Below are 20160 nucleotides of genomic sequence, written 5' to 3'. Positions count from 1 at the left end.
TGTTCTATGTGCCTTTAACGTTGATGCAAAGCACAAAGAGCCAAAAACACGCAAATGTTCATAGCAACAGCTTTCTGAAACAAAATCTCATAAGTGTCTTGTGAGATAAGACAGGTGTAGGTTCTCTATTAATGAGTTATGTAGCTACAAGCACACAGTCAGTCCAAAAACGAATAGGAATTTGTGATTGAAATAAAAGGGCACGTGCAACATTTAATAAGTGTTGGTGTTTCCTTTCAGCAACAGAGTTTTGCTGCGGTGTCTCGACACAATAGTATTGATGTAAAATGTCATGCGCATAAAAATATTCAGTAAAAGCAAGTTCCTTAGCATTATCAGAACGAAAAGTTTTGATAGAGGTAGAAAAATGATTAGCAACATATGCACAAAACTTGGGAATGATAAAATGTACTTCTGATTTGTGTTTCATCAAGAAAACCCAACAAAATCTACTCTTATCCTCAACAAGAGTAAGGAAAAATCTATGACCAAGACGTGATGGAGTCCGATAAGGACCCCATATGTCACAGTGCACGATATCAAAAATACAATCAGAAAAATTGTTTGCAGAAGTAAAAGGAAGCCTATGTTGCTTAGCTAAAGGACATATGCAACAAGGTTAGGGATTATCTTGTAAAGAATCAGAATATGCTAAACGATCTTTCAAGGAATTTAAACGCTAAAAAGATAAATGACCTAGCCTTTGATGCCAAGGCTGTGCAGAAACCGTGTTCACATGAATAGTAGAGTTGGAGATGCTTCGCCTATCAAGAACATAGAGTCCATTGGACATCCTACCCTTGCCAATCATCCTCGAACGACTGATATCCTGTACGAGAAAATAATCCGGAAATAAACAAATAGTTACATTAGATTCTTTTGTCAATGCACTTACCGAGATCAAGTTGAACTTGAAACTTGGGACATACAAGACATTGTAAAGAGTCAAATTAGAATTCAGAATTATATCACCTATATAGTAAACCGGTATAACAACACGATTTGGAAGAGTGACATTGGAATTGTGCAAAGTACGGAGTTTGACAAAGGAGGATTTCACAGCACATATATGCCTAGTGGCTCCAGAATCCATAATCCAAGACTCTAAGGCTGAATAATTTGAATAAGGAGTAGAGTTTACCAAACCATTCAAACCTGTTTGGAATGAAGTCATGTTGACTTCACTGGACACCGGAGTTGAGGCCGTGAGCTGGTTTGAGAGATGATTGATGAGTTTGGTGGATTTGTTCTGAGGACAGAGTAGAAGATTTGAAAATCGAGGAAGATCCTTCAATAGTTCCTCCAGATCCTGATGCCTCGACCGCATTTGTCTGATTCTTGGACTTGAATTTATATCCTGGTGGATAACCATGGATCTTGTAGCATTTGTCGACGGTATGTCCGATCATCTTGCAGTGAGTGCAGAGTGGACGATCCTTGGATTTGAACTTCTTCTGGTCTCCACGCACCGCCATGGCGAGGGAATCGGACTGATCTTTTGAGTTGCGAGAGTCCATGCCAATGGATCTTTGAGTCTCTTCTTGAGAAAGCATCGCGTAAACCTTGCTGATTGGTCGAATAGGCTCCATCAAAAGGACTTGTCCTCGAGCGTGAGTATAAGTCTCGTTGAGTCCCATAAGGAATTGCATCACATATTCAGCCTCGATAAATTCACTCAGTTTAGCCTTTCCTCCACAGTTGCAGACACATGTGCATTCTGGTTTGAATTCGCACAAATCTTGATACACTGATTTCAACCTGGTGAAGAAGACTCCGATAGAGTTCTGATCCCGATCGAGGTTGACAAATTCTCGCCTCAATTGGAAGATTCTTGGACCGTTGCTTTGCTAAAATCGATCTTTCAAGTCATTCCAAATGTCTTTCGCGGTTCCTCCAAGAAGAAGACTGGATGCAATTTCTTTGCTCACGGAATTCACAATCCACGCAATTATTGTACTGTTGTTGCGGCTCCAGAGACGAAGAAGATCTGGCTCCTCCGCTGTCGGTTTGACGATCGTTCTGTCAATAAACCCTAGCTTGTTCTTCGCCTCTAGCACGATCAACATTGATCGACTCCATGGCATGTAGTTGTTCCCGGTCAAGACGTTTGAAACCAGACTCCCTCCAGTCGAATATGAATGATGGAGATAGTAAGGCGATAATTGATCTTCAATTGTTGACCTAGGTCGAGCGTTTTCGATGATTCCGGTGATAGGCGTCTTTGTCGATGAGTTTTCCGTGTCCGCCATTGAAGCAGAGAGAAGTGGATATCGAAATCGAGAAATTGAAACGAGGAAGAAGAAGATACTCAGAGAAAGCGAAATTGCTCTGATACCATATTGAGTTTCAGCTCCCGATGATTGAAGAACAATCGGAGAAGATGGATAAACGGATTTTAGAGAGAGATTGGAAAAAGGAAAATATGATTTGATTGATTAACCGAGATTTGAATTCTCAAAGATATACAAGGTAAAAGAGAACTGACAACAAGAATTGTGTCGTTCTATTAAAACAAAACGACAGGAAAATAAAAAGATGGAAAAGACTAAAAAGCCCTAAACGTTCCGTACAACCCATGGAAGCTTATAAAGACTCTATATCCAAAAATACAATTGTAGGTTTCCGTAGAGAGAGTTCTATTAGTGATTGGTTTAGTTAAATTGAATGGCGATTTATAGGAAGTTGTTTCGATTATCTGAAGTATTTGATTGAGTTTTTATTTCGTTTTGCTTTCTCTCTGTGTTTCTTGAGGTTTTGTGTTAGTTTTATATTATCGTTCGTTCGTGTTTTCTTATGACCTATTTTGATAAATTTATATTTCTTATTAGCTAGTCTACTCAAGCAATACTATTCTTAATAAAATTTAAAATAACCACTATTTTTAAAACATTGCTATTTGAAAATTCTTTAAAATCTAGTGTAATTTTTCTTACAAAATTTGAGAGGTACATCAAAAGAGGTGTTCTGATACGACCTCAACATAACATTTTATTGGGCTCATCCTATATAATCCACTAATGCCCGAGCCCGAGCCCGAGAAAAACACCAATATTTCCATTTTGACAAGTCAGTAAAAAAATAATCACATACAGTACGGAAGTACAATCATATTTACATACATGTCAATCATTACCATTTATCAACCATCGTTGTATGGTCGAAATAATAATAATAATAATAATTTCTTGTGTGGCCACGCGATAGGTAAGTATAACTGTATAGGAATATACAAAAACTATATTCATATTACGTTTTACAAAATAATAATAATAAAAAAAAAACATGAAATTATTTACTCAACGAGTCCACGTACTATATCGAGAATTTTGCGGATCATGTCCCGTATTATAGTCCCTGATATCTCGGAGAGCCCAAGTAATGACAGCATCAATAATTGAAATAGTTGTAATTAGACAATTGAGTGAGAATATCGTGCCAACATTAAATTATGTCATCGTCGTTAGTTGCAAATTGATTACGCAGTCACTCTAGTTAGGTACGGAAATTCTATGGGATGGACTAATACTTTAGTAATTTGTTTTTTTTGGACTTTAAGCCATCTTACTTTATTCACCTAAAACTCTAAACTAATTTTCAGATACGTACAAAAATAAGACATGAATATTTGTATGCCAAACATGGAAATTAGATATTGCGTTGCGAAAAAGTTTAAATCTCTCTCAAGCGCGTTTCACTCTCACGAATAATAGGAAATATAAATAAATATTAAATGAAGCGTAATTTGATCCCAAGAGCTCATCACTTTATATGGAAGCAAATCACTAAGCGCGGATCATTTATTTATTAACTTGTGTTTGAAAGAACGTATCCATTATTTTAAAAGTTTAAACACATAATAAATACACAATCAAATCACAGTATTTTATGCCGATTTGTTAATTTAATTCATGTATATTCTGTTATTTGCTTGCGTGATAGATGTTTAAAATGGTCTATGATATTATTCTTATCTCCTTTCTTTCCCCCTTTAAAAATAAAGTCTCACTCACTCTGCTAATCTCACATACCTAATATATTTATTGATATATAAATCCCGTGGGACATAAATCTCAAGTATTTAACTAGTAATGGCAATAACTTTAACATTAAAAAGAGAATAGAAAAATATCTTTAATAATATAAAATCCAAATTATTATTAGTAACCCATAAAAAAAAGAAAGGAAAAAAAAAAGATGGACGACAAAAAAGACAAATGCATTTTCTTGAAGTCTATCCAAAACGCCACGTCAGCAAATCCATTGAACTTCTTCTAGCTTACGTGTTTAAATACACCAACACGCAGCCAATCACACAGGAGCTGTATTTTTAGTTTTCGTTTTCATATATAAATATAAATACGTTAGAAGAACCTTCATGAACCTGAGTGGGTCCCACCCATCTTATCCAAACCCCTTCCCCACGAGCAAACCACGTGACTTCCCACCGAACAGAAAGCGCCAAATTAGCTGACGTCCTCTCCATACCCAAACTACCCTCGTGGATTGAAGCCGTCGTCTCATCGTATCTCAAAGTCGAGGGTAAAGTGGTATTATCATCTCCATCCCTCTCCCGAGCCGATCGTAGCCGAACACGTGGCAAATCGCAGGTGTGCACGTGTGAGAGGCGTGCATTTCGGACCTTCTTCGCTGGTCCTCTTTCCTTGTTTTTATAGATTGCGAAGAGAGAGATCAATTTTTCCAAGTTGACAGTTCTTGTAGGCGAAGAAAGAAGCGAGTTTATAGACCGAGTCAGCGAACGAGTTCTTTCTGTGACACAGCGATCCGAATCGGAGCCTCCATGGTTCAGCTGATGAGTTCGGCGATGGCCGAGTCCAAGTCGAGGTCTTCGAAGAGAGCGACCGTGAAATTCGAGCTCGACGACTCGTCGGAGTCTCTGGAGCCGCTTCACAAGCGTCCCAAATTTCTCTCTTCGTCTCTTCAGGTTTTGATCCTATCCCGTCGATCGTGATTTTCGTTTAATACGAGCCGTCTTTGAATTCTCGTAATTCAACGACAACATTCAGAGGCTTTGTAAAGGATTTTAAGAACAAAATGTTTAGGTTTTATTTATTATATTGATTTTCAATCAATCTGCAGAGATTCCACTACCACTTGATCACACAACTAGTACGTGACTAAATAATTGGAGCAAAACAAATTTTTTTTCAAGCGATTAATTTGTTTAGTTATTTTCATTTAAATTAATATGATTAACGCATAAACTAACTGGGGATATTAACATACAAAATACAGCTCTGCCACACAAAACTATTTGTAATCTGGCTTTTTTCAAATTTTGGTATACATATATAGAATACTGTTTCATTTCCTTCGAAGATGTTGAATGATTGTTCTTGCTGGTTAAGTTAATCAGGTTTGCTTAAGCCTTAATCCTTGTATATATTGTTACACAGGGGAATATAGGAGGTGAGACATCTTCAATGTACAATCCTCTTGACGAGCCGAGCCCGCTGGGGTTGCGTCTGCGAAAGAGCCCATCGCTTCTGGATTTGATCCAAATGAAGCTCTCTCAGGACAGCGCGGCCAAACTGGCAAAGAAGAATCACAAGGGAAGCGCCGTCCCCGATAAGCTCAAAGCGGCTAATTTCCCAGCTTCGGTTCTCAAGATCGGGACTTGGCAGGTTCGTAGTGAAGTCTCTTCTGTGTTGTGATTTCCTTTTTGGGTGTTTCGATTTTTCGAAGCTTGAAAATCGCCTGCTACTGATTGCGCAGTATAAGTCTCGGTACGAAGGCGATTTGGTGGCGAAATGTTATTTTGCGAAGCACAAGCTTGTGTGGGAAGTGCTCGACGGAAGTCTCAAGAACAAGATAGAGATTCAGTGGTCTGATATTGTTGCTCTCAAGGCAAGCTATTCGGACGACACTCCCGGGACTTTACATGTTGTGGTAAGCCAAGATTAGCCTTTTACTTTTTTTTTTAATGTATTTATCCACGGTATTAAAATATGATTGTTCGGTGTAGCTGGCTAGACCACCACTGTTCTTCAGGGAGACCAACCCACAACCCAGAAAGCACACTTTGTGGCAGACCACCTCAGATTTCACCGGAGGACAAGCTAGCACACACAGGTATTCCCTTCATTTTCAGCTATAGAGACTTTACCACATGTGAAAGTGACACGTATGGACATGTGTGACTTAAAAAGTTATATGGCTTTGCATAAGGTGGTGGGAAATTTTTATTCTGGGAAACTTTACCACAAAGCACTAAAGCTAGAGACTTTGTTGGAATGGAAACTCTTTTACACGTTTGCCTGTTTTTAACGATTGTTTGTGATGTTGACCCGTCTGTCTGTCACAGACAGCATTTTCTTCAGTGCCCGCCGGGAATGTTGGGGAAACACTTCGAGAAGCTGATGCAGTGCGACCCTCGTCTTCAGTTCTTGAGCCGACAGCCTGAGATCGTGCTCGACTCTCCCTACTTCGAGCCCAGAGCCACAGCCACCGAAGATAGAGACCCGAGCCACGAATTCGATGCCAACAACATGGCACGCCCTCCCATATTCGGTCTGCAAGATACCACAACATCGTCCTCGTCCTCCAAAACCGAACACGACTTCTTGAGCTCAGCTCCTCCCGAAACCTATTCCTCCGAAATCACCTCACCTACTTCAGGTATGAGCTCTTTTGAACCGCTCAACTCTAATCGCGTCTTTGGTTTAACAGCAAAAAAAAAAAAGAGATGTTGTTATATTTCTCTTGCGTTAGTTTGGGTTGAGGAAATGCGTTAAAATGAAAATTTCATTGGCTTCCAAATACGACATAAATTTGATATTTTTGTGTGTTTTTGAATTGCTGGCTTGTTTTGAATTGAAGAGCTGAAGAGCGGTGGAGCGGGGAGCTCGAGGCTGGGCGGAGGCAATTGGGGTGGGATCAAAGTTCCGGGGATTCATCCATCGATGTCGGTGAGCGATCTGATGAGCCAAATCGAGAACTGCATATCAGGGACGGATCAGCAAAACGACAGAGGGGTTTTGGAGGAGATCAACCAATACCTGCTCAGCGACTCTCAGCTGTATTCGGGGTCGGACAAGGACAACGAGCTCTCACTCATGTCGAGGGTCAACTCTCTGTGTTGCCTCCTCCAGAGAGCCCCGTCCACCACGCAGCTCTTCAGCCCCAAAACCGACCACCACGCCGCTCCTCCCAACTCCGGCGACGATTGCAAGCAAGCTCAGGCCGTGTCGAGGAAGGACTCCTTCGGAGACCTCCTTCTCAGCCTTCCCAGGATAGCTTCTCTTCCTCAGTTTCTCTTCAACTTGTCTCAGGACTCTAGATAAACCTCAAGATACATACACACACACACAGCTGTAGAGTGGCTTGTACAGTACTGTTCTATATATATATATATATATATAGTTTTTAGTTAAAAGTTGTAGTTGGTCACTGTTAAGCCTCAGAAAGTACCATAGTGTGTAAATGATTAAATATTGGAACAAGTTTTCTGTTAGTTTGTCTCTGTCCAAGTCCCTTTCAGACTAATGATAAGCCATGTGACACAAACAGCAAAGCGTACTTCACAGCATTAATGTGAGAGCGAGATTACACAATCTGTCACAGAAACCCTTATTGCAGTTGCATCAATAAACAAACAGGCAAACTATAATTTATCAATGCGTAACAAAGAATGAATAAACACACACACTAAATATGTATATATAATCTATCAATATTAAGTTTTGACGAGAAAGAAAGAAAGGTGCTATGGTAGTTGAGAATCATCTTCCTCGGCTTCTTGTTCGTCAAGAAAGCCCATGAGCATCTTAACTTGTTCGCGAAGCATCTGGTTCTCCCTCTCGAGATTACCCGTCTTGGCTCGCTCCTCGAGAAGCTGCGTCTGAACGTGCTGCAACGCCTTCGAGTCCTCGTCCAATATGTCGTTCAGCTCCCCGATTTCCCGGTCCTGCACCAAAAATAAAATAAAAAAAAATTAACAACCCCGAAAAAAGAAAAACCATGGACAGAACTGAACCGAAACCTTTCTATTCATTTCTTGGACGGCGATTCTGCGCATGCTCTCGACAACATCGATGTTGACGAGCTTGCGCTTCTTTCCGATGAGCCAGCCCCGCGGATAACTCGCCGCGTCAAAGTCCGGCGGAGGAATCAGAGACTCCGCCGAGATCCGGTGCTGATCGTCCAGCTTCGTCAGAGGCTCGAAAAGCGCTTTCCGGCGCTCCGACAGCTCTTCCGTGGGACCCACCGGAGCCGGAACCGGAGTCGTCTCTTCTTCTATGCTTACCTTATCATCACCATTGTCACTGTTCCTCTTCTGGCTAGCTGTTGGTAAACGTGTTACCATTCTATTGCCAACAAACCAGTTCACATACACACGCACGCACACGCACAACAAACAAGTAACATAATAACCCAAATCAAATCATTATCATTATCTTCTCTGCCTGCCTAGTACGTTTATCTATTTATTTTTCAATTTTTTTTATACGAAATAAATTTATAAATGTTGTTGCAACTTGCAACAAACTTAGTATACAAAAGAAAAAAAAACATAATAGTGTAGAGATGAACCAATTACTTGGTGGTAGATATTGCAGGTTAGGTATGGTTTGGTTTGGTGTGATACCGTGTCATCGTGAATAACCATAAAAGTAAGTAAACAAGCTATATTTCTATATATCTTTGAATTGTTAAAGGATGTCGTAAAATTTGATGAACCTTTTAAACCAAGTTAAACCAGTGTGGGACTGTTTCTCTACGCTACTTAATTATCACCCGAAATAAATATATGTTTTGCATTGAATAGTCGTTGAAAAAAATGCACTTACTTGCGCTCACATCCAAAGCTATTATATTATATAGATCTTATTTATTCATGTTGTCTCGTGGAGAAAATAACATTCAATTGAAATTAAAACGTGGCGATTTAATTGCATGTTTTTTTTTATAACCAGAGAGATAGGACAGATAGCCATTGATTTCTGTCGTTTCTTCTCTTGAAGAGAATAAGTTGAGTAACATCCAAATGAAAATTAAATGTAGCGTTCTTTTAAAAATTAAATGTCGCGATTTATTCAATTAATTCATTTTTTTGAATCCAATTTCCACATAGTTGGCTATTTTATCATTAAGATGTGGCACATGTACCCAGATATAAAATAAATAAATAAATAATTAAAAAGACAAAAGAGACCATAACGTAAGAGCAAAGCAATCCGAGTTGAAAGTAAATCCTAAATAAAGATGAGATTATTTACATAATTTGATTCCAGAAGTAATAATTCAATTTTTAAAAAATGTGAATTTCTGGAAAAAAAAAACAAGCGAAGAAGAGTAGATATTAACACATCAATTATTATCCTAATGACAATCGGAAATCGAATCTAAAACTTGAAAAGTCTTGAAGCGAATCTGAAAAGAGAAAGTAACCTGAAGACGATCTCTTGCGAGATTTCCAATCAATCCTCGTGGAAGAGACTGGAGAGAAGCCATCTAAGAAACTCCTCTCAACCTTCTTTCTTTGCTTCTTTGTTATCTCTTCTTCCATGGAAATACAGATTAGAATAAAGGACTGAGTTTTATTTTTCTTCTTCAAATTCTCAAGGAGAGTTGTGAAAGACAAGTCTCAACTAAAAAGAAAGAAAGGACAGAGAGAGAGAGATTTGTGTCGTTATGAGGATTTCTTCTTCTTGTTGTGTTGATTTAGAGCGTTGACGCATCCAAAGAAACAAAAGCAACAACACAATAGGATAATAGAAAAAAAAGATGCTATATTTATTCTTCCTTGTTATAGTAAATGTCAATACTACCCTTGTCTAGTTTGAGAAAGGTCCACCGCTATTTTTGCGTTTTTGCAAAGAAGAAAAACGTTGCTTTATTTAAGTTCAAATAATAAAAAAAAAAAAAGTAAAAAGAAAGTATAATTGTAGGAAAAGTTGCAAGTTGACAGAACAAAGGATTTTATAATAAAAAACAGAAAAAGGTATTTCTTAAGCTTTGTCACGTGACGTAGCTCGTAATTTACGTTTTCCGTGCTCTTCTTTCGAGACTACTTGGAGAGGCCCAATCAGTAACTGGCCCATATCGAATTGTTCTTTTAAAAACGATTTAGTACCCTTTGGTTTTCACAAACATTCTCCAAGGTATTATTCCAAAAGTAACAACGTATTAGATAATTTAAAACCAAAATTCAATAAAACAAAATTAATATAAAAATATGCTTTTTTTATATTGATATAAAAATATCCTAAATACAATATTTTTTTTCTTTTGTATTTACTTATCATTTGCTATATTCCCTCATGACTTATTTTTCGCTTAGTATGTGAAGTTAAAAAAAAACGAATTTTTTTTTGGGAAATTTGAAAAAAAAATTTCGCTTGAAAAATCGTTTGAAGATTTATTGACATTTTTGTCTTTTTATGACAAAATTGTCTCTTACACAAATGAAAGAAAATAAATCTCTCTCTCTCTCTCTCTCTCTCTCTCTCTCTCCTCGCATCGGACGTTGTCTTCGTCATCTCATCCCTCTTTACCGTCAAGCCCGTCTCGTCTCCCCTCCACAATATTTGCAACCCGAAAGTCTTCAAACGAATCTTCATCACCTTATCGATCGATGTGAGAAGTGCGATGGCATGCTCAACGGCGATGATGATGTAATCGTCCTGATATTCATTGCGTTCGAAGAGAGATAATTTTTTGAGTCCAACTGTGGATTGTGAACACCACTAATATTTTAATATTATTTTTTTTATCTTTTTTGGCACCGCATTTTGCTGAAAAATCGTGAACGTTGTGAGTTGCGTATGATAGTGTTTTTGGAAATTTATCACATGAATAGCGTGTCCAAAATTTTTATAATTGAAAAATAGTAATTCCAATCATTTTTCTTGACATAATTTTTCAAAGAATATTGTTTTAGACTATATTTAATTTTGTTTATTGTTTATCGTGTTTAATGTATAAAAAAAATTTACCATTTGAAAACATACTACTTTTAAATAAAACTTAAAACAATAGCTACTTTATAAAAATCTTACTCTAATTGCCCAACTTTTTTCAAAAACTAAAAAAATAGCAACAAAAAAATTCCCGCGAACTCGGGTCGGGTCAAGGAAACGACGTTAGTTCTTCTTGGCGGGTCGAGTTTACTGAACCGGGTTTCTTTCTTTTCAGTTTGCCTCACTCTCTATCCTAAAACCCTAAATCTGTACCTCTCTCTAAAGCACGGAACACGATTAAGAGCATCAATCGACTCCTCCGACACCTCTCCGGTACCGGAATTACTCGGCTTCGATACCTCTTCGTTGCTATCCCGAGTTGGTTCTGTGCTTACTACACACTTTAGAAGATTCGATAGAAATCTGGTGAGTAGTAACCTGAAATGATTATTTTAATTTTTTTAAGCTATCATAGATAGGTTAGAACTGTTTGATTTATCTTTTTTCGCTTGTTCTGAGGTACTTGATTCTCTGTTCATTAGCGACGTGAATGTGAAGTTGCTTAAGAATCATTTTGTGCATTTGAGGCTTGTTGTGTTTTTAATCATATACAATTGAAATTTGATTCTTTCTCTGGTGTGTTGTATTTGATTTATTGGTGCTTGTATTTCTTTTGAATGTGATAGTGGAAACGATGTCAACCGATCTCAGCGATTATTCCATCATCAAGGAGGGAGAGGCGGAGATTTTGATGCACGCTAAAAATGAAGTCTTTTACAATAAAACTCAGGTCCTTTTCTTCATTATAGTATTTTTAGCCCTGCTTTTTTTTTTTTTTTAATTTTTTTTTATTTGCAGTTGATTTCTAATGGATTGGTTGAGTGGATATAGGAAATATTAAATTTTGAATTGGAATCGGACTTTGTCTATAAGTTGAAGAGCTGTGTAACTTTTTATTATAATTTGGTCATTCTTATAGGGTACGTTTGATATATTTTCATATTGTTTTTCGAGTATTCAACGTGATATCGATTTGTTTTTTACAGTCGTTTGGAGTCATCTTTTTGTTTTCGTTGACCTCTGGTGGAAAATGGTGTAATGAAACAGAGAACACATAGGGTCAAGATGCTTTTTTTCCGTGATGGGCATAATATGCTTAGACACCCAATAAATGGGGTGGTGTATCATACACCACTGGCAATTAGTGCAGGCCTGTTTAAAAAAACATGCTTTGATTTGAAAATATAAATTCTATTATTTTGTGTATCTTTTCCCCCCCCTAAAAAAAGAGTATGACATATTGCACCCTTACGTTAGCTCAATTGTATGCAGATAAAATCAGATTTGTTATCATCAGCATATTTTATAAGGATCGGAGTTACAAAACTGTTGATTTTGCATCTTCAGCGCTTTCGTTATTACTCTAATTGCACAATTTCGTTCTAGTCTCATTTTGTTATGATTATTTTTGGAACCTATTCGGTTTTCTGGTATAAAACTCTATATTTGAAGTTCCGTAACATGTTAATGTTACTGTCATAAATCGAGCTTCATTGACCAGGTTAACAATAGGGATATATCTATTGCTGTTCTGAGGGCTTTTATAGCCAAACGAAAAGAAGAGCACGAAGAGAGGCTGTCAAAAAGAACTCGAGGAGTGGCAAAAGAATCTGAAAAAGGAAATTCTGCAGAGTGCGTTACGGAAGAAGCACCGAATGGTTGTACCACAAACGGCGGAGCATCTAATGGAGTTTGTGAAGGAGAAGAAAAGGCGTCTCGTGAAGGACCATCAGAGGTTAACAAGAATACCGAAGGAAAAGGACCATCAGAGCTGAAGCCCCCGAGAGTCCTCGAGGTGATAATGATAATGTGGTCTTTTCAGATTCTATGTGATTGATGTCAGCTCAATGGTTCACCAGTCTCTAATTATCCTTTTTCTTATAATATATCCGCCTCACAGGCTCTCTCGGCTTCCGGTCTAAGAGCTCTTAGATATGCCCGTGAGATTGATGGGATTGGCAAAGTTGTGGCTCTCGACAATGATATAGGTAATTGCTTGATTCCTCAAGTATTCTTTCCTGAATAGTTTAATATTATCAAATCTCACTTCATTTTCCCTTTGGGTTTGCCAGTCAACCAAAATTATACCAAATATCGCAATTTTACCCTCCTTGTCTGTCACTTTTGTGCCCATCTATAGCCTCCGTCGAAGCTTGTAGGAGAAACATCAAGTTCAACGGTTCGGTTGCAATTTCAAAAGTGGAATCACATCACACCGATGCTCGTGTTTTCATGCTCACCCACCCAAAAGAATTCGACGTGGTGAGCATTTGTTCTGCGAATTCTATCCTTTAGAGTTTCTTTTTCACACTGATATCGGAAGGGCTTTTAATTTGAACTGAAATTCATTTTGAGCTGCAGGTAGATCTTGATCCTTATGGTTCACCTTCTGTATTCTTGGACTCGGCAATTCAGTCGGTTAGCGATGGAGGTTTGTTGATGTGTACAGCAACTGATATGGCTGTTCTTTGCGGTGGCAACGGGGAGGTTTGCTATTCAAAGTATGATTTTTTTAAATAATTATAATAAAAAATGTTAGTTTATGTTACTTATCCGTTTTGATTTTGTTTTCTTAGACGTGTGTCTGAACAACTCTCTGCTATTTGTGTGTGTTAGATATGGTTCCTATCCACTGAGAGGAAAATATTGTCACGAGATGGCCTTGAGGATCGTCCTGGCATGCATTGAAGTATGCCTAACTAATACCTATCTTTCGTTGCCTTTTAACTTGAGTGTGCTAACAAGAAACGAATTGACGCGTGTTATGTTTAGATGTTTTAACTGTTAGAATAGCCTGAGAATAGTTTCTGATATATGTTCTTGTACTTAAATTTTTTGTTGCAGAGCCATGCAAATCGATACAAACGGTATATTGTTCCCGTGCTATCGGTTCAGATGGATTTCTACGTTCGTGTTTTTGTCCGTGTATACTCGTACGTGGCCGAAAATTCCCGTCATTCGCGTCTAAATTAGAACCTCTATTTTTATAATACTTTAGTTACCTGTATTTTTTTCCCCTTCAGGTCTGCAAGTGCAATGAAAAACACCCCACTCAAGCTTTCCTATGTTTATCAGTGCACTGGTTGCGATTCATTTCATCTGCAACCCATTGGAAGGACAATCGCAAAGGTAACCTCAAAATATTGCACTCTTCTTCCAAATCTTTAGGAGCGAGTTATCACAAAGAAGCTTTTAACGATGAGGTGCTTTTGCTTCACTTGTTTCAGAACAACAATGTACGTCATTTACCCGGTTTCGGTCCAGCTGTCTCTCAAGAGTGCAGCGACTGTGGGAAGAAATACAATATGGGTGGGCCTATATGGTCAGCGCCGATCCACGATCAAGACTGGGTTGCTTCAATACTAACCGATGTCAAGTCAATGAAAGAAAAATATCCTGCTTTTGATCGCATATCCGCTGTACTCACAACAATCTCAGAGGTGTGTCTGTGTGGTCCAATGCTTAACAAACTGTTAAAAACTTGGGCTCAGGGTAATTTAAGAGACCTTTGGCTCTCCCGAAATTCTTTTAAAAGAATGACTCCCAAAATGATTTGATGCATTTCTGCCACAATTCTCTCCTGTTTTAAAGACCAATACAGCTTCAAATTACACTATATTAAACCCCCTAATTATCCATTTTTATTACATTCCCTTACATCTAATATCCTAACACAATAGATTTCAATTTTGAATTGAATTTTTGTTGACTTGAGTTGATTCCCAATTGTCTTTGTTCAATAGATTTCAGTAACTTATTTTCTTCTTATTTTTTTTTTCTTTCTTTCTTTCAGGAATTGCCTGATGTTCCATTGTTTTTGAGTCTGCACAACCTGTGTGCCACTCTGAAATGCACTTCTCCGTCGGCTGTGATTTTCCGATCGGCAGTGATCAACGCCGGGTACCGTATCTCTGGAACTCACGTAAATCCTTTGGGATTGAAATCCGATGCACCCATGGACATCATTTGGGATATCATGCGCTGCTGGGTATGAACCAAGTCCCTTTTACTTTTATACACTGAAATAGAAGGAAAAAAAAGGGGTGTTGCAGTAAATTTCCTATCACAGTGAATAATGTGAAATTTGATATGACCCGCAAGTCATTGAACTTTAGACCAAAATTGGAATATAGGACTCTTTGAACAATAATACTCCTGAACACCAAATTCATTGGGAAAACTATGGTTTTATGGCCTGTAACCGCATACAGTGTCAATTTTTATTTTTATTTTTTTTTGGAATTTTGGTCTAGAGAATCGTATTTTCCGAATTTTGAGCAGTTTGGTCAAAAATCCAATTTCTATTGCTTAAGAGTCCTTTTTTTTCAAACTTGTCTAAAAAAATCTGAGTTTCTTGCGATCGCAGGTCAAAAGCCACCCAGTGAAAGCTCAGCAACCAGATCAGCCCGGTAGCGCGATACTTGCCAAGGAGCCAGTTCTTCAAGTACTATTATTCGTTCCCCGTTTCTATTTCGTGCCCTCGATCATTCCAAAGCTACATTATTTAAGGCTCGTTAATTTAATATTTTGCTTTGACACAGGCTAACTTTGCGAGAGCTGTAGCGTCTCTGAGTAAAGCCCAAGCGAAGAAGGTGGCGAGATTCCTTCCGAACCCTGAGAGGCATTGGGGCCCGAAGCTGCGTGCGGGCCGTACCATCACAAACAAGCACATCTCTCTCTTAGGCCCCGAGGTTGTCAATGGCCTGCTTAACCCGGAAGAACAACCCGAACCCGAACCCGAACCCAAACGCCAAAAGACGGAGGAACAAGAGCCCATCTAGGCGTCTTCATGAAAATCAAAACCAATTATGATATGCTGTGTTAATTTTTTTAGTGAGATTGTCATGGGGGGACTGCTTTAGGAAAATTTTGATGATCTATTGTAACATTATCAATTATATTCATTTAAGCTATTACGATATATGTTTTGACTTAGCTTCATATGGCACAACATTTTCTTTCATATACATCTTTTTTTTTTTTTTGGCAGGGAATCTATGTTATTGTTATCATACGGATGAGAGGAAATCACTAGGACGTGGCGCAATAAGTAGGGAATCATAATAAGATTTGCATAAGGTTTTACTAAAAAAAAAAAAAAAAAAAAGATTTGCATAAGGTGCAATAAGTAGGATAGTAGGTGTTATAGAAATAATTGACACAAAATAATTAAGATCTCTCGGCCCAAATCACAAATGATAAGGATAAAACTAATAATTTTGACTATAAAAAGTTGGGGAAGCAATGTTTCACAGAATCACAAATGATGGACCTCTATTGAAGCCCTTGATCAGTCCAATGACTAAACCTTAAAGTAGCCCCAACACTAGTGCTTAAACTAACCCCTTGATCAGTCCAGATTATAAGAATTGTCTCTGCTGTCATCAAAGTAAAATACATGTGAGACTAACATATTCAACCAATGTACTTAAGAGGAGAATATCAGATGAGGTAAGTTTGTATTTATAAATACTTAGTATATTTAATTTTTTAATAATTACATATTTACACCTACTAATTTTTTTTTTATTCCCGAGCCAGAGGGATCCGTGCACCCGCTGGTACGTATAGTACGTACGTAAAATAAGTTTCACGTTTATGCTTTATTATTAGTTTCACGGAGACTATAAATACTAATCTATATATTCACACACAATAAACCACATCATACCCCACCAGACTAATATATATTCACGTTTTTTTTTTTTTTTTTTTTTTTTTTTTTTTTTTTTTCATACCTCTGCAATTCGATTTGTCATATTATAAACTATATGCCAATAGTAGTTAGGTGGTCAGGGCGTTTGAAATTGAACGAATAATAGTAAAAGAAAATAAATCATTATCATTGTGAATTCATGCACCCCACCAGACTCTCTAGTCAGTAATCGAATAAAAATACAGTACACTAGTCATTTTTTATTTATTTCAGTTAATGTCATACTTATGACAATATTACGAGTGGAACTCGCTTGTTATAGTGAGAAGTGTAAAATTAATTATTTATTTATTAAAATTGGAGTTGAGATGAATGATAAATTGATAATTAACAAATTACCGTAATTTGTTAATAAATTAGGACTTGTTCGTTTAGTATACTTTTCTCGATCTGTTTTTTTTTTTTTTTTTTTTTTCAGGCCTGCAAGCTTTCGTTTCATCTACAAAACGAGGGCTATAAATTTCATGTAGGTGGAGAGGATGAGCAAAAAAAAGTCTATATGATACGAGAGTGATAATCTGTCGATCGTATCGAGATATCACTTTTTGTTCGGGCGAGTGTGAGCTATGTAAAAACGAATTTCACAAAGATTTCATTGAAGATCATGCTTCTCTGAATATATAAAATTTTAAATCTTTTATAAATATCTAGCTTTTTTTTTCAGATGATTTTTTCGTCTGAAATTTTAAACCTGTAAAAAAAGAAATCTTCTCTGAATAAGAATGAGAATTGTGATACTCGTAGATAGGATAATTTACACTCTTTCTTGTATCTCGCGTTGCCTAAGCGAAGAGCAAAACCAAAATGTGAAAGATTGAAGAACCAAAAGCTCTTTTTCTTGTGGGATTGTGATGGGACTGCTTTGGTGATCAAGTCCAACATCATCAATTATATTCATCTAAGCTTTTATACTTTTTTTGACTAGCTACATATGACACGCATTTTCTTTCATTAATATTTTTTCTTTGTTTATTGATTTGTTGATTCGGTACTAGTACAAATCTTGAAATGAAATTAAACTACCTTATAAAAAAAAAATTATAAATGCACGTGCAGCTCTTATAATTTACGTTTATAAGAAGCGATATATCGTGCTTAATTGTGTACAACTTTATATATAGGACTAGCATATTGCTCATCGATTTGTCATATAATTATAATAATGATAAGTTCTTTAGTATATCACGACTAGTATAATATATTGCATTGGAGTCTTGGTAGATCGGCCAATTACGAGCATGCATGAAGATCAAATTTGAAGATAATAGGACAAGCTAGTCTCTAATTATTCCGATGCTAATATTGGTGATGAAGGTGATTTCCTCATATTGATTTGTCTCTGACGAACACGAAATCGATTGCCCGGCGGAGAAGCTTTCTGCGGAGCCGGAGGAGGATTTAGTCGCGACGGCGCTTTTAACATCGTCATTCTGATTCCCTCAATCTTGTGATCTGAATAAAATGTAATTGAATAATACATAAAAAATGACAGATGTATTAATATAAAGAGTAGTGCATGTAATGTAAGTATAATTGTCACTTACGTGGTAGGAGTCTTGAATGAGCTGAAACTGAAAACACTAGAAGCAAATATGCTAATAAAGCGACTTTTGCTGATCCCATATTCTCGGAGTTGTGATGAGTGCTTTGATTGTTTGCAATTTTCTTTTTTACTGTCCATCAATTATTTATAGGGGCGTGGAAAGGGGGGTAGGTGTGTGTGTGTGTGTTTTTTTTTTTTTTTTTTTTTTTTTTTTTTATACCGTATTTTTATCATTTGCGTACTTAGAGACAGTTTGAATAGAAAATATCATTTATTAATTATGATTGGCCTAATGCAAAACAAAAAAAAAAGAAGATTATATATGATTGGCTTTTGCGGTCAAATATGCGCGTTTTAATACCGAGAACTTTTCCACCAAACAAAAACGCAATTTAAATAAGGTGTACAGTTCGTATCTTTGGCATTATTAGAGAAAACTCCCAATGGGCTCAGCTTAAATATCACTGCCACGTCGTCAATACGATAAGTCAAAAAATATTTACTGTATTCGTAAATTATAAAGATTGACTCCAATCAGAGCAGTCGGGCGAGCAAAATAATTTATTTCTTAACGACCCGAAATATGTTCATGTCCTACCTTTAACTCTTATCAAAATCTCAATAATTACATTTGCCATTGCTATCTGCATTGAAACGCTGTTTAGTTTTGCTTCTAATTGCATGTACTTCAATTAATCTCACCATCAATTTAAATTTATGGCTTAAATTAAAAAGTAGAGGTACAAGGTAAACTAATAATGACCGCGTTGGACTCAATTATTTTCATTTTATTATTTTCGCGAAACAAACCCATTTATAATGATACATAGGCATATAATCTTTCCTTATTTTGTTGTACGAAAAAAAAAATGATGAAGCCTTAAACACTAGATAGAGATGAGAATAAATTATAGGCAGGTGGTGAACATGAAGTTCCGAAGAGTAATCGGAATAAGATGACATAATTATTACCCTCATACCACATAATAAGATGGCAAGAATTTCTATATTATTCGTGTATATAGTAATAACTATATTGTTATATTTGTAATTTTTATTCAATTGTTTGGTTTTCATCATTTGTACTATATCAAAAATCAAAAGAACTCAATTCTGGTGGACGGCATGAAAAATCAAACTCTCGTAATCTCTTCATCCTGTTTTTTTTTTTATTTATTTTTTTTATAATAATCTTCTCTACCAAACAATAAAATTAATAAGGATTGAATTTCCTCGACGATTATAGATGTTGGTGCATGTCAAAATCTGTAAAATCACCGTATAACAATAGACTTTGACGGAGATAAAAGTGAATTAATTTCAATAGCTTGAGATGCCGGGATTCCGATAATTAATTCTGTTCTTATTTTCCTTTTGCGTACTTAATTTAGTCTAAAAACATCGAGCAATTCTTTTTTTTTTATTAGCTGAATTTCTTAACCTAGTGTTTTTTCTTTCCTTCTATTGAGCTCTAGTCATCTTTTCAAATATGTTTCCCATGATTTACTTTTTGTTATTCTCATAGGCTTAAGGTCAGATTGAAGACGAAAAAGGTTCGCTGACGTTGAACTTCTCGCATATATAATCTTTTTAAGGTACCGCAATCGAATTGAGCACAGTGGTCTTTAATTTTGTGTTATTTTTTGTTTTGTGATAGTCTCTTCAAGAGATAATAAGAATGAAACGAAAGCGTCATAGGCGTACCATTGTCTATAAACAATAACAAATGCTAATACTATTATTAACTAGTTTGATAAAATTACAATTACCCCCAAAAATGGAAAATCACACACACGTACACGACTACTTAATTAATTATAGGCTTCTAGCTTAGCGTAGATCAATTATTAGACCTAACATAACATAGTTACAAGAAAGGATTAGATACTGAAATTATAAGTGGGTGGTGAATGTGAACATGG

General features: G+C 36.7%; 3 protein-coding genes across 4 annotated transcripts; 2 read left to right on the top strand and 1 right to left on the bottom strand.

Moving 5' to 3' along the window:
- The first annotated feature begins 4687 nt into the window (after positions 1-4687).
- On the top strand, positions 4688-7473 carry LOC149386795 (uncharacterized). Its single transcript, XM_089625276.1, has 6 exons — positions 4688-4942; positions 5415-5642; positions 5734-5907; positions 5984-6090; positions 6323-6636; positions 6838-7473. Exons 1-6 carry the CDS (start codon positions 4799-4801, stop codon positions 7299-7301), a joined length of 1431 nt encoding a protein of 476 aa, XP_089481402.1. The 5' UTR covers positions 4688-4798; the 3' UTR covers positions 7302-7473.
- A 102-nt stretch (positions 7474-7575) lies between these two features.
- Positions 7576-9739, bottom strand: LOC149386794 (Snf1 kinase interactor-like protein). Of its 2 annotated transcripts, none has more exons than XM_089625278.1 (3): positions 9409-9739; positions 8000-8324; positions 7576-7924 (listed from the first exon to the last, which is right to left on the bottom strand). In XM_089625278.1, exons 2-3 carry the CDS (start codon positions 8321-8323, stop codon positions 7724-7726), a joined length of 525 nt encoding a protein of 174 aa, XP_089481404.1. In that variant the 5' UTR covers position 8324; positions 9409-9739; the 3' UTR covers positions 7576-7723. The 2 variants fall into 2 exon arrangements, with proteins under 2 accessions (XP_089481404.1, XP_089481403.1); XM_089625277.1 differs by having other exon boundaries at positions 8000-8301; positions 9409-9737.
- A 1398-nt stretch (positions 9740-11137) lies between these two features.
- Positions 11138-15914, top strand: LOC149386793 (tRNA (guanine(26)-N(2))-dimethyltransferase 2-like). The gene is made up of 13 exons (XM_089626722.1): positions 11138-11345; positions 11606-11709; positions 12481-12774; positions 12880-12967; positions 13120-13241; positions 13341-13480; positions 13596-13668; positions 13824-13912; positions 14003-14108; positions 14207-14419; positions 14773-14967; positions 15346-15423; positions 15521-15914. Exons 2-13 carry the CDS (start codon positions 11614-11616, stop codon positions 15758-15760), a joined length of 1734 nt encoding a protein of 577 aa, XP_089482848.1. The 5' UTR covers positions 11138-11345; positions 11606-11613; the 3' UTR covers positions 15761-15914.
- Positions 15915-20160: the final 4246 nt, after the last annotated feature.

The sequence above is a fragment of the Urtica dioica genome, chromosome 9, assembly GCF_054948205.1.
Source record: "Urtica dioica subsp. dioica isolate 48M chromosome 9, U.dioica_male_clone48M_v1_H2, whole genome shotgun sequence".
Taxonomy (NCBI): domain Eukaryota; kingdom Viridiplantae; phylum Streptophyta; class Magnoliopsida; order Rosales; family Urticaceae; genus Urtica; species Urtica dioica.
This window is presented reverse-complemented; position numbering and strand designations above follow the sequence as displayed.

Excerpts from the sequence above, each read along its gene's own strand:
- LOC149386794 (XM_089625277.1), bottom strand. The coding sequence starts at position 9,526 with ATGGAAGAAGAGATAACAAAGAAGCAAAGAAAGAAGGTTGAGAGGAGT. Across the intron at positions 8,302-9,408 it reads TCGCAAGAGATCGTCTTCAG|CTAGCCAGAAGAGGAACAGT; the intron begins GTTACTTTCTCT and ends GTTTACCAACAG. Across the intron at positions 7,925-7,999 it reads TCCAAGAAATGAATAGAAAG|GACCGGGAAATCGGGGAGCT; the intron begins GTTTCGGTTCAG and ends TTTTTGGTGCAG.
- LOC149386793 (XM_089626722.1), top strand. The coding sequence starts at position 11,614 with ATGTCAACCGATCTCAGCGATTATTCCATCATCAAGGAGGGAGAGGCG. Across the intron at positions 11,710-12,480 it reads TCTTTTACAATAAAACTCAG|GTTAACAATAGGGATATATC; the intron begins GTCCTTTTCTTC and ends TTCATTGACCAG. Across the intron at positions 13,669-13,823 it reads TCGTCCTGGCATGCATTGAA|AGCCATGCAAATCGATACAA; the intron begins GTATGCCTAACT and ends TTTTTGTTGCAG.
- LOC149386795 (XM_089625276.1), top strand. The coding sequence starts at position 4,799 with ATGGTTCAGCTGATGAGTTCGGCGATGGCCGAGTCCAAGTCGAGGTCT. Across the intron at positions 5,643-5,733 it reads TCAAGATCGGGACTTGGCAG|TATAAGTCTCGGTACGAAGG; the intron begins GTTCGTAGTGAA and ends CTGATTGCGCAG. Across the intron at positions 6,091-6,322 it reads GGACAAGCTAGCACACACAG|ACAGCATTTTCTTCAGTGCC; the intron begins GTATTCCCTTCA and ends TGTCTGTCACAG.